Below are 13,154 nucleotides of genomic sequence, written 5' to 3' on the forward strand. Positions count from 1 at the left end.
CATGTGGCCCACGGGCCATAGTTTGAGGACCTCTGCTTTAGAGAAATGGAGGCAACACAAACCCCAACTTGGAGAGATCATGGTTGTAGCTAACTCCTCACCATTGACGTGAAGGCTGTTCCTGTCCAGGGTGAAGGAACCCAGCCGGGTGACACCATGGGTCTCATGGCTCAGCTCCCAATACAGCTGCTCTCTGTCCAGCCTGGGGCCCCCATGGTTAGAGTGCTGGGTGCAAACAATGTCCACACCGGTGGCTGCTCCATGTTTCTCAACCCTGGAGAAGGAAGGACATGGGGATGTGGGATATGGAAGGGGGTCCTTTTGGGTGTGGAAAGAGGAAAGTGTAAGGGAGTAGGCTGAGCAAATGCTGAAGGGGTAGCTTTGAAGCCTTGTTGGGACTCTCTTAAATGTCTCATCTGACATTTCACAATTAGGCACAGAAAACATTTTAATTAGAATTTGCAGACAGGATGCAGTAGTTCTCTAATAGGAAAACCTTCAATGAGAACAAAATGTTCTCTGAATTACATGAACTATAAACACAATGCTTCATTTGTAAGCCTTGAGCATTCTCACTACCTCTGGGCACAAAGAAGCATGGAGGTATCATGGAGGGTGCTGAAGGCCAGCAGTGCCAGGGACATGTCCAAGAATTGAGCTCTGTTGGCTGGTATTATGAGGGTCCACTTGGCCTGATAAGTCACTCTATCTGGGGGTCTCACCTGAGTGAAGCCAGTCTGCAGTGTGAGAAGAGGGGGCCGACACTGGTCTTACCAAGCAAGAGCCGCAACTGGAAGGGAAAAGGAGGTGGTGAGCAGAAGGGCTGAGGACTGTGGGCCGGCATGAGGTGGGGCTGACGCTGGTCGTTGAAGAGCCCTCACGTGGTGCAGTAGGACCCTCTCAGTGGAATTGAACTTCAAGGAAGCTGGGTGTCCCATGTCCTCCGTGTAGAGCAGGTCGGTGATGGTGAAGTTCAGGGTGAAGAACACCAGGGTGGGGGCAGTGGCCACTGTGGGGGAGGAAGAGAAATATGTTCAGCTGGGATCACAGTAAACACCAAGGGTGCCTGGGGCTATAACCAGGGGGCACCAGCAGTGGACTAAGTACAGCCACAGGCTGCAGGAGCTGAAAGAGAGAATGTTATGGAATTACTAAGACATCGGGAACCTCCACTCATTTATTCAGTGAGCATCTATTGAGCCCTACTGTGTGAGAGGCTCTGTGCTGGACTCTGTGGATCAAAGATGAATAGGGCATAGTCTCCTAATGTTGTGGCCAGGAGAGGGACCAGAGCATTATGATGCAGGGAAGCCAGAAGATGTGCCATTCAAAGACAGACACACCATCAACGACTGGGGAAAGCCTCCCAGAGAAAACATCATTTCTGGTCTCACCAAAAGCTCAAGTTAGAGTTAGGTGACAGGAGCTGAGCAAGTGGAAAAAGTGCTCAAGCAGAAGGAACAAGGCCCGACAGGAGGGCAGAGCAGTTGCACTTAAGGAACTTGAAGTCCTTTCACTGTGGCCTTTGGGGAGTCTAGACATGAAATTGGAGGGAGTCTCTGAGCCCAGGAAGGGGAGGCAGTGTCTATGCAGCTCAGGGGTTTGGATGTGATTTACAGAGCAGGTGGTCATCCAAAGATTCTCAACAGACAGGAATTATGTGAACATCGGGAGGGAGGATACAGCTGCTGTGTGGACTGTAGCAGGCTAGACTGGAGGCATCTACAACTGCCCTAGCAAAAAAATGCAGGTGGCCTGAATAAAGGCCAAGTGATGCAGAGGCAGAGAAAAGAAGGAATCATAAGATATTCCGTCAGGAGAGGAGATGATCTGGTGATGGATTGAGGCAGGAGGTGAGCGACAGAGTAGGTCAAGTCTGGAGCCTGCCTTTGGTGATGAGGAGAAAGAGTAAGTTTGGGAAAAGATGATGACTTTAGGGTCAGAGACCAAGGGGCTGGATGGTATCTAGGAGGTGGGTGGACCAAAGGTCAGTAGCAGCTGTGTGATGTGGGCTGGACTCAGGATCTGGATTCTAAGCAGCTGGACCCTGAATAGCTAGGTGGTGCCTGAAATCCACATAAATGAATGAGTGAACAACAAGAAGAGCGATCTATTATCACTAGAAGGGGAGTGAGCAATGAGAGAAGTGATCTAGTATGAGTGATTTTGCAGAGAGGATTTGGTGCCTACCTGTGAGCCTGCTGGAGGGGGATGGAGCCAGAGAAATGAAGGGTATGGATGTCACAGGAACTGAGGGGAAAAAAACCAGGAATAAAATCTAAAGTGTACTGTAATCTTAAGGGAATGGTGGCATTAGTGGTGGTTCTAGTTATAAAAATGTGCACCTCTCTCTATGCATCATTTATCCTGGGGTCAGTTGTATGGGGAGTAGGGAGGAAGGGTGACTCCTCACACCCCTAGTTTAACCACATTCCTATGCATGACCTCTGGACTCCTTCCCATCCTCACAGGCAGGGGTGGTAACAGGAGGAAAGAGTTGGCTGGTTGAGTAGCTTATTTTTAGGGACAGGGCAGTGGTCACAGGTACACAGAAATCTGAAATACTCACTATTGGGGGTGGTGGCTGATGCCAAATGGGTGTAACCTGTAAAGAGAGGGGAAGATGGTGAGGAAGGGGGAAGGAAGACATCTTCCACAGGAAAGCAAATTGGCCTGGCCAGCGTGGTTCAGTGGCTGAGTGTCAACCTATGAACCAGGAGGTCACGGTTAGATTCCTGGTCTGGCACATGCCCCGGCTGCAGGCTCGATCCCCAGTGTGAGGCGTGTTGGAGGCAGCTGATCAATGATTCTCTCTCATGGATGTTTCTGTCTCTCTTTCCCTCCCCCTTCCTCTCTGAAATCAATAAAAAATAGAAAATAAATGTTAAATTGGCCACTGGAGAGATGGCAGTGGACTCACAGCTGGGATACATTAAAAGGAAGACAAAGTTTCCTCTCTGTAATCAATAAAAAATAGAAAATAAAAAGTTAAATGGGCCACTGGAGAGATGGCAGCTGGACTCACAGCTGGGATACATTAAAAGGAAGACAAAGTACTCACCTGGAAGACACAAAATTCACCCTTCCCTTCCCAGAGAGGCAAAAGCCTTGCTCAAATCCCTCTGAAATGTGAGGCCCCAATGAGAGTCTGAACTTGGAAGCTTGTTGCCATAGAGCCCACTCAGTGGGAAGGAGGAGACCCAGCTCCAACACAGCCCCTCAGCATTGATGTAGATACCTGCATCACAGAAACTGGGGAGAAAGCATCCCCAGTACTTGAGTGGGAACATTATCACTCTGGAGATGCTAGGGAGAAGGTGGCCACTTCTAGACTCTGTGGGTACTGGTCCCCATTTTCCCCAGGCTGGAGGTGAGGTGGGGGTGGGGCATGGAGGCAGTGGACTCCTGGACTCTTTATTTACTAAGGTCTGGGAATTACAGGGCTGTAGAGACTTCTGAACCTCAGAATACTCACTGCTAGGGGTGGTGGTCTGGGTTTGGTAGGTGTAACCTGCGAATGTGCAGAAACAGGGTAAGAAGGGGAGGGATTAGGGAAAAGGGCAATGGAGAGGATTTAAAACAAGCTGAGATGCAAAAAAGATGGCCCCCCCCCTCACCGTTGATGTAGAAACTGTCCTGGTCTAGGGTGTAGGGGTCCAAGTGGGCGAAACCACCCGTCAGCAGGCTCAGCTCCCAGTACAACCGCTCCCTGTCCAGTCCGGGGACCACGGGGTCAGGGCGGTGTGTGCAGACAATGTCCACTCCAGTGGCTGTCCCTTTCTTCTTGGGCCTGGAAAGGGTGGATGACGGGGGTGTGTGACAATAAATGAACTGAATTCCTAGGGAGGGGTCTTGACAGTTCTGGGGGCAGGACAGGAATGAGCCATAGGAAATGAGGAGGCGGTAGAGAGGTGAGAAGTCTGACTTAGATTCTTTGAGCTCACTGACTCAGGCCATCCTCACACTGTGAGCAGAGTCAGTGGGTAGAAAAATTATTAAATTACAAGGCAGAAACTGTCAGTGGGTGAGAAAATTATGATTAAATTGAAATGCAGAAACCTGTATCCTTAAGGCCTGGGGACAGGAAAGCTCATATAAGAGACATGCGTAGAGATGGAATTTGGGATTAAAGCAAGTGGAAGACACATTTGTCTTGAGAAAAATGCTGGAAACAGAATTGAAAACCTAAAGGAAATGCCCTCACTGGTCAAAGGGAGGGAAGAGGAAACTCAGAAGGATGACCAGACTAGGGATCCAATCCTGCTGATGAGCTCTGCAGAATCTGGGACAGTTGGTGGGAGGAGATACAGTCAGAAGAAGCACTGGTCCTGGAGCAAACACCTCCTGAATTCCACTTCTCAAAACACAGACAGGGAGGGCAGGAAGAAGCAGAACAAACTCTTCAGATCTAGAAGCACCCGAGGCTGCTCTGGCTGGCTATTCAAGGTCTTACCTGAGGCGGGTCAGCCTGCAGCCTGAGTAGAGGGTGCCCACACTGGTATTCTTGAACAAGACCTTGAGCTGTGGGTGAGGACAAAGGAAATAAATTGATGGGTGGAGAGGGAGGGGCAAGATGGTCATCCATAGTTGGACAGGAGTGACGTGGGCAGGGCTAGCACTGATGGACAGGGCAGGAGTGGGAGGGGTTGTCATCAGTGGGCAAGAGGGAGTTTAGGTAGATGGTTTCAACAAGCAGGAGAGGGTACAGTGGGTGGGGCTGGCATCAGTGTCCTTGGCAGAGGTTAGGTGGGCAGATCTAGCACGATGGGCAGGGCTCTCACCAGGGGCTGCAGGGACTTCTCGGTGGTATTGAATTTCAAGGAGCCTGGAGGCCACATGTCATCTGTGTAGTGCAGGTTAGTGATGGTGAAGTTGAGGGTAAAAGGCACCAGGGGTGGTCCTGTGGCTGCAACAGGGGAGGGAGAGCAGAGCCCACACTGAGTCAGGCCTGGGGTGGGTGTAGTGGGCAGGGCCTGAGGCCATGATCCTAAGACCACTGGCCATCTCACTGGAGACACAGTGAGGGCTGATGGTCCTTGTGGCCTGATTCCAGAATCAACAGTGTTGAGGTTAGACCATCACATGCAGCAGGTGAAGGAGGGAACAATTTGGAAGCTTACTCAGCTTTGAAGACGATTTACATCTAAACTTATTATTTATTTCAAATCAGTTGCTAACTTGTTTTCCTCCATCCATCCACCCAACCAACATTTAGTGGCCATTTCTCTGTGTTCAGGTGACAACACAAAAGTGATTCACAGCTGTGTGGTATTACAATGGCTCCCCAGCCTGTGTCCCCCGACCCTTCCCCTCCCTGAGAGCTGGAGATGTGGGCAGGGGTCTGTCACTTCCTTTCCTGGTAGGGTAGAGGGGCTTCTAAAGGCTACTCATCAGTACTCACCATGGGGAGTGGTTTCTGAAGTCTGGTGTGTGTAACCTGCAGAGAGAGAGAGAGAGAGCAAGAGAGGCAGAAGGTGCTGTGTGTAGGGAAGGAATAAAAAAGGCTTGCAGGGGAGAATGAGGGCTCAGCAATACACAAGGGAAAGGTGGCCACTGCTCACCATTGACATAGAGACTGTCCTGGTCCAGGGTGTAGGGACCCAACTTGGTGACACCTTGGGTCAGCTGGGTCAGCTCCCTGTACAGCTGCTTTCTGTCCAGCCCGGGGCCTGCAGGGTCAGGACGGTAGTTGCAAGCTGTGTCCACACTGGTGGCTGCTCCATCTCTTTCAGGCCTATGGAGGTAGGGACACAGAGGCAGAGACAATGAGGATCCATCTGCAAGAATCCACCAAAAAAGTGATTAGAACAACAAATACAACAAAGTTTCAGAATATGAAATTGATGTACAAAAATCTACTGCAATCCTATAGAATAACAATAAAATTTCAGAAAAAATAAATAAACCCCCCCACCACCAATTCCATTTGCAATTACAACAAAAAGAGTAAAATACCTTGGAATAAACTGAACAAAAAATGTGAAGGACCTATACACTGAAAACTACAAGACATTTTGTTAAAAAAATTGAGGAAGACAAAAAGACAATCATGAATTAGAAGACTCAACATCATTAAAATAGCCATATTACTTAAAGCAATATACAGGTTTAATGCAATCCCCATCAAAATCCCAATGGCACTTTTCAGAGAAGTATAACAAATAATTCATCAATTTTGTATGGAACCACACATAAAAAAACCTGCATAGCCAAAGCAATCCTGAGAAAAGAAGAACAAGGTCAGAAGTAGCATACTCTCTCACTTCAAATTATACTACAGAGTTACAATAATCAAAACAATATGGTTTTGGCAGAAAAACCGACACACATACAAATGGAACAGAATTGACAGACCAGAAATAAACTCACACATATATGGGCAACTAATTTACTGCAAAGAATCAAAAACATATAATGGAGAAAAAAAAAAGCCTCTTTACTAAATAATGTTGGGAAAATTGGAAAGCCACATGCCAAAGGATGAAATTAGATTGTTATTGGACACCATACACAAAAATTAAATCAAAATGGATCACAGGCCTAAAATAAGACTGGTAACAATAAAATAAATAAAAAAAAACATAGGTACTAAACTTATGAATTTTGGTCTCAGAGAAGCTTCTGTGACCTTGTTCCCAAAATCAAGGGAAGTAAAAGTAAAAATAAATGAATGGGACTGCATCAAACTAAAAAGCTTCTGCACAGCAAAAGAAACCATCAACAAAACAAAAAGGCAAAAATGAGAGAAGATATTTGCAAACAATACCTCTGATAAGGGGCTAATATCCAAAACATATAAACAATTCATACAACTCAACAACAAAGAACAAACAATCCAATTAAAAAATGGGCAGAGGACCTGAACAGACACTTTTCCCAAGAAGACATACAAATGGCCATTTACACACATATGAAAAGATCTCAACTTCACTAGCTATAAAGAAAATGCAAATCAAAACTAGAATAGGATACCATTTTACCCCTGTTAGAATGGCTATTATCAACAAGACAAGAAATAACAAGTATTGGACAGGATGTGGAGAAAAAGGAACCCTCATTCACTGTAGGTAGGAATGTAAACTGGTATAGCCACTATGGAAAACAGTATGGACTTTCCTCCAAAAATTAAGCATAGAGTTAACACATGATTCAGGAACCTGTCTTCTAGATATCTACTTGAAATTTTTTGAAAACATTTATTTAAAAATATATGTGCACCCCTATGTTAATTGCAGCATTATTCACGAAGCCAAGACATGGAAATAACCTAAATATCCTTCGATGGGTGATTAGGTAAAAAATATGTGGTAGCTATATGCCATGGAATGCTACTCAGCCACAAGAAAGGATAAAATGTACAGATTTGATGACAGCATGAATGGATATTGAAAGTATCATGCTAAGTGAAATAAATCAAATAGAAAAAATAAGAAGCTTATGATTTCACTCATATGTGGGATAGAAAACAGAAAGCAACAAATGAACTAACAAAACCAACAAAGTCATAGATGCAGACAACAGGAGAGGTTGAGGGGAGCTTGAAGAGGGTAAAGGGGTCAAATATATAGTGATGGAAGAGGACTAAACTTTGGCTGGTGAGCAAACAATGCAATATACATGAGTATTACAGAATTACACCCTTGAAATTTATATAAGTTTGGTTATTAACCCATGTCACCCCAATGAATTCAAATAAAAAATGAACATATGCAGTGTGGGTTGGGGGAATGGTAGGCTGTGGGTTTATTCTTTGTGAAGGATCAGGGATGCATCCTTATAAAAGAATTTGGTGCATACTTTCAGGTTATTATGTTTTGTTTTGCTCCTATTAAATATTGCGTGTGAGATTAGAGACTCTCGAGGATGGAAAGGTCCAGGACAGGGACCAGGGGCCAGAACTGGAGGGATAGTGGCTGTTTCAGGTGGGGAGCTGGAAAAGGCTGAGATAAAAGGGAGGACCCAGCCCTAGAGGACTGTGGATAAAATCTCCACTGTGCCTCACTGGGACATCTCTGGTGGTCTTACCTGAGCAAGGTGAGTCGACAGCTGGAATAGAGGAGGCTGATACTGGTGTTCTTAAACAAGGGTCTGAGCTGTTGAGGGAGGAGAAAGAGGTGAGTAGAAGGACTGATAAGGGAAGGGCAGGGGCAGGGCTGGGATGAGATGAGCAGGGCTGGCATCAGTTGGAAGGCAGGAAGAGATGAATGAAGCATAGGAGAGGTGGGGGACTGATAGCAGTGGGCATGGTGGCCATCAGTGGGCAGTGTAGGAATGAGGTGGGCAGGAGGAGCCTTACCAGTTGCTGCAGGATCTTTTCTATTTTGTTGAACTTTACTGAGCTCGGTTGTTGCATGTCCTTCATGTAGTGCAGGTTTGTTATGGTGAAGTTAAGGGTGAATGGCACCAGGGCAAGGACAGAGACTGCAGTAAAGTTGAGAGGGAAGATATCACACCCTGAATCACTGCCTGTACTAAATTTAGGGGTCAGGGGCAGAGGGGTGGAATCAGTCTGGTATTCACATCTGCTGCAAAAGCTCAGACTGTTTCTCCCCAGAATAGGAAAGCTTTATTTTGAACATTAATAATAGTAATCTATACTAATAAAAGGGTAATATGCTAATTAGACTGGATGTCTTCTGGACATCCACCCAGACGTCCTTCTGGACAAAGCCACAGTGGTGGGGGGCGAGGCAGAGGCGGTTAGGGGTGATCAGGCAGGCAGGGGAGAGCAGTTAGGCACGACCAGACCAGCAGGGGAGGGCAGTTAGGGGCGACTAGGCCAGCAGGGGAGGGCAATTGGGGGTGATCAGGCTGGGGGCAGAGGTGGTTAGAGGCTATCAGGCATGTAGGCAGAGGCGGTTAGGGGGGATCAGGCAGGGAGGCAGAGTGGGTAGGAACAATCAGGCAGGCAGGCGAGCGGTTAGGAGCCAGCGGACCCAGATTGTGAGAGGGATGTCCCAGATTGGAGAGGATGCAGACCTGGCTGAGGGCCCCCCACCCTGTGCACGAATTTCATGCACTGGGCCTCTAGTAATAATAATAATGACAACAAAAATAACAGCAATAACAGCTGATGTTTGGTAAAGGCTTACTCTATGCTCCATTATACCCTGTGTTAGCACTTTCTGTCTGGTATCTCATGTAATCCTCACACAAACCTCGGAGGCACATCCTGTTACTTACCTCCCACCCCCTCCCTCCGCCCCCCAACTGAAAGAGATGAAAATGAGTGTCAGAAAGATTAAGGCACTTCCCCAAGGCCACACAGCTATTTTAGGGCAGAAGCTCAGGCTCTAGATTTTATCCTTCTCACACTGTCCCCTTGCCTTGATCTGCCCATGTATACTGTCTTGACTTCTCATTGTTAAGCACAGAGGCATGCAGCTTAGAAAGCAGTAGACATAGAGAGAACGCTCTTACCTGTAGAACTTAAGAAGGAGATTGGAGCCAATGAGTTTCTCAAGGAGGGTGTAGAAGTCATAGACACTGAGGTAGAAGCATCAGAAATAAGAATAATGCAGTTTCACCTTGGAGATGCCAGAGACAATTTGGCCTTGATGCCCAAACTGAGTTGAAATTGGGAGGGGGTGGCCATAATAAGGACTCTAAGGCTTCCTTTCACACACTGAGGCCTTAGCCATAGGGAGGAGGAACCAGCTACACCCACCAATCACTGTGGGGTCATAGGGCCTTCTAAGGTTTGGACACTTACCACTGGGGATGGATGTCAAGACTGGTCTGGTGTAACCTGCAGAATGGGTAAGAGTGAGATGGGATGTTTTCAAAGGTTATTAAGAAAGGGGTAAAGGGGTTGGACCACAGGTGTAAGAGAAGAGTAGATGCCATCAAGAGGCTGTGCCCCTACAGACGGTGACTTGTGCCTCCTATAAGCTTTCTGTGACTTCCCATCACTCTCTGTGTGTGGCGTATACACATATGGTGGAGAACAGGGACCTCACAAGGAGTGGAAGAGTGAGGAGAGAGAAATCTAGAAGCAGACATAAGTGTATCCTCTGGTCAGAGCTCAGAGCAGCAACGAAAGAATCCAACTGGTGCTACATAGGACATTTTTACCACCAGAGGCTCACCGTTGACATAGAGATGATCCCTATCTAGGATGTAGGGATCAAGCCTGGTGACACCATGGGTCTGGTGGCTCAGCTCCCAGTAGAGCTGCTCCCTATCCAGCACGGGGACTGCAGGGTCAGGATGGTAGGTACAAATGGCATCAACTCCAGTGGCTGTTTCACCCTTTTCAGGCCTGGGGAGAGAAGGACATAGATATGGAAACAGGACTGAGACATCTTGGCAGGACATCTTTCCTCAGCCCCCTTGTATGTGGATGCCTGCTTATCTGCTCTCCTGGTCTAGGCATGAGCACTCACAAGACAAGGGGCATCTTTGAGCCACAAAGTACCAGAGTGGGGATTGACTTTATTTTATTTTAATCCTCACCCAAGGACATTTTTTCCCATTGATTTTTAGAGAAAGTGGAAGGGAGGGGGAGAGACAGAGAGAGAAAACCACTGATGAGAGAGAGACACATTGATTGGTTGCCTCTCACACATACCTCAATTGGGGCCAGGGATTGAACATGCAACAGCGGTATGTGCTCTTGACTTGAATCGAACCTGGGATCCTTCAGTTTGAGGGCCAAAGTTCTAACCACTGAACTACCATCTAGGGCTAGAGTGGATGTTTTAGAATCAGACACCCATCAATTCAACCTTAGTGCTGTCACTTGTTGAATAATCCACATGGCCTCTCTGACTCAGTTCTCCCATCTTTGCAGCATGGAGTGTGCTGTTAGCACTTTGGTGCAACATCATGGGATTCAGAAATGTTTGATATAAAATACCCAGCCCCCCTGCCAAGTATATTAGAAGTGCTAATAATTAATTAATTGTTTAATTAAACAAATATTTACAAAGCACCCATAGTTCCCTAAGGAAAATGGAGAGTAGCTCTGAATAAAAGACTCATCAGCTCTTGGAAAACTGATCCAGGCCAAGTTGTAGATGTGAGCATCTGAGCATGAGACGCTGCATAGCAGACTCCTACCACTGCCCACCTGCCTCTTGCATTACCAACTCTCTGAGGCAGCTGGGAAAACTTAGCCTGAAGGGATAACCTGGGAGACCCTGCAGATTGCACTAGCAGGGAGAGAGCATAAAGGGGGCAGGGGGATGTGGGGGGGAGGCAGTGTCCCTTGTACCTCAGCAGGATGGAAGCTACCTGGAACTAAGCTGCTTCTAGCTCTGGTCTCCTACTTGACAAAGGTGCGGTGTCAGTTTCATTGCCTGTTGGTGCTGATTTGACCTGCATCTTTTCTGGGAGTACATTAAATGGACATTTTTAACCAGCAGGAAGCTATAGGTTTGGGTTGGGAGAGTGGGGTGGCCCTGTTAACTGGGCAGAACTGTTAACAATAGATTAATTTCCCTTTGGGCCATGGGACATCTGAGCCAGGGTGGCTCCAGCACCTATTCATTGAGGTTTCATTTCTTTGCACATGGACTGTTACCTGGAATGCCAAAATAATAACCCTTCAACTGCCAAGAGCTTTCTTGCAAAACATAAATGTCCAGTGCCACCCTGCTGTTTCCTATCCACATCCTTCTAACTAAAACTGTAGTTGTGTCTGTCCCATTCAGATCTTGCAAAGCTGACTGTCTGATTGGATGGCCTAGAGCAGTGGTTGGCAAACCACGGTTCGCGAGCCACATGCGGCTCTTTGGCCCCAAGTTTGGCTCTTCCACAAAATACCACGTGTGGACGTGCACGTACAGTGCGATTGAAACTTCGTGGCCCATGCGCAGAAGTTGGTTTTCAGCCTGGGCGAGTCTATTTTGAAGAAATGGCGTTAGAAGAAGTGGGGGTACGTTCGCTGAGGTCGACTCCTCAGATTGAGGATGTTTTTAGCAAAGGCCAGCGTAGGAGTACCCTAATTAAGTTAATAACAATGTACCTACCTATATAGTTTAAGTTTAAAAAATTTGGCCCTCAAAAGAAATTTCAATTGTTGTACTGTTGCTATTTGGCTCTGTTGACTAATGAGTTTTCTGACCACTGGCCTAGAGTGAGCAGGGCACAGCACTAGCACTAGGGCTGGGAATAGGGTGAGGTAAGCAAGGCATCCAGATACAAGATATAAGGACATGCTAACTCTCAGGGTTGTGCAAGCATAAGGTTAGCACCTGAAGGTGAGCATCTCCTTAAATTTTGTGCTCGAGGCACCTCACTTCCCATAGCTCAGTCTACCAGTTCTCAACCTGTGGGTTGTGACTCCTGAAAATACATCCTGCATATCAGATATTTACATTACGATTCATAACAGTAGCAAAATTACAGTTATGAAGTAGCAATGAAAATAATTTTATGGTTGGGGATCACCACAACATGAGGAACTGTATTAAAGGGTTGCGGCATTAGGAAGGTTGAGAACCACTGGTAGACTGAGCTTACTAAGGCCCTGGCCAGCCCAACCAGCCCACACCTTACCCCACCTATGAAGGCAAGACAAAGATGAGGTCTCACCTTAGTGTAGTCAGTCTGCAGCCAGTGTAGAGTGAGCCAATGCTGCTGTTGGTGAACAAGGGCTCAAGCTGAGAAGGAAGGAGTAGATGAATAAAAAATAAAAATAATCATCGTTTAAAACACAATGTTTTTAAAAAACACACAACAGTTCCCTAATCTTCTCATACCACATTTAATTCTCAAAAGGACCCTTTGTGATAAATGATTTGCTGTCTCAGTTTCACAGATGAGGAAACAATACCACAAAGACTAATCACTACTCCAAAGTCACATCACTTGTCTGTGGCAGTTCCAAGTTTTGAACATGGAACTGCCTGCCTCCCTAGCCCTCTATATACTCTGAAATTGTAGCAAGGAGGGGTGGAGTGGAAATTAGAAAGAAAAGTGGGTAGCGGGGGGCTCTCACCAGATATTGTAGAATTGACTCTGTGGAGTTGAACTTCGCAGAGCCTGGCTGCATATCCTCTGTGTAGTTCAGGTTGGTGATGGTAAAGTTGAGAGTGAAGGACATGAGGGCAGGGCCAGCAGCTGCAGTGGAGAGGGGAAGGAGAAGCCATGTTCTAAGTCAGCGTTGGACCAGATGTGGGGAAAAGGGTCATGGAACACAACCCCTGCCT

General features: G+C 46.8%; 1 protein-coding gene across 1 annotated transcript in view; it reads right to left on the reverse strand.

Annotated features, from left to right (window-relative positions):
* The window catches only part of LOC102263182 (mucin-16-like), a 36,533-nt gene that overhangs the window by 20,875 nt on the left and 2,504 nt on the right, over positions 1 to 13,154 (reverse strand). The window contains exons 4-21 of the mRNA XM_005863166.2: positions 12,944 to 13,065; positions 12,538 to 12,605; positions 10,089 to 10,261; positions 9,713 to 9,748; positions 9,421 to 9,486; positions 8,297 to 8,421; positions 8,026 to 8,093; positions 5,562 to 5,734; positions 5,402 to 5,437; positions 4,782 to 4,906; positions 4,454 to 4,521; positions 3,618 to 3,790; positions 3,476 to 3,511; positions 2,570 to 2,605; positions 2,191 to 2,250; positions 882 to 1,009; positions 723 to 790; positions 102 to 274 (exon numbers count right to left, since the gene is read on the reverse strand). Coding sequence (XP_005863228.2) covers positions 102 to 274; positions 723 to 790; positions 882 to 1,009; positions 2,191 to 2,250; positions 2,570 to 2,605; positions 3,476 to 3,511; positions 3,618 to 3,790; positions 4,454 to 4,521; positions 4,782 to 4,906; positions 5,402 to 5,437; positions 5,562 to 5,734; positions 8,026 to 8,093; positions 8,297 to 8,421; positions 9,421 to 9,486; positions 9,713 to 9,748; positions 10,089 to 10,261; positions 12,538 to 12,605; positions 12,944 to 13,065 — 1,734 coding nt within the window. The remainder of the gene's footprint in view (positions 1 to 101; positions 275 to 722; positions 791 to 881; positions 1,010 to 2,190; positions 2,251 to 2,569; positions 2,606 to 3,475; positions 3,512 to 3,617; positions 3,791 to 4,453; positions 4,522 to 4,781; positions 4,907 to 5,401; positions 5,438 to 5,561; positions 5,735 to 8,025; positions 8,094 to 8,296; positions 8,422 to 9,420; positions 9,487 to 9,712; positions 9,749 to 10,088; positions 10,262 to 12,537; positions 12,606 to 12,943; positions 13,066 to 13,154) is intronic.

The sequence above is a fragment of the Myotis brandtii genome, unplaced genomic scaffold (assembly GCF_000412655.1).
Source record: "Myotis brandtii unplaced genomic scaffold, ASM41265v1 scaffold1735, whole genome shotgun sequence".
NCBI lineage: Eukaryota > Metazoa > Chordata > Mammalia > Chiroptera > Vespertilionidae > Myotis > Myotis brandtii.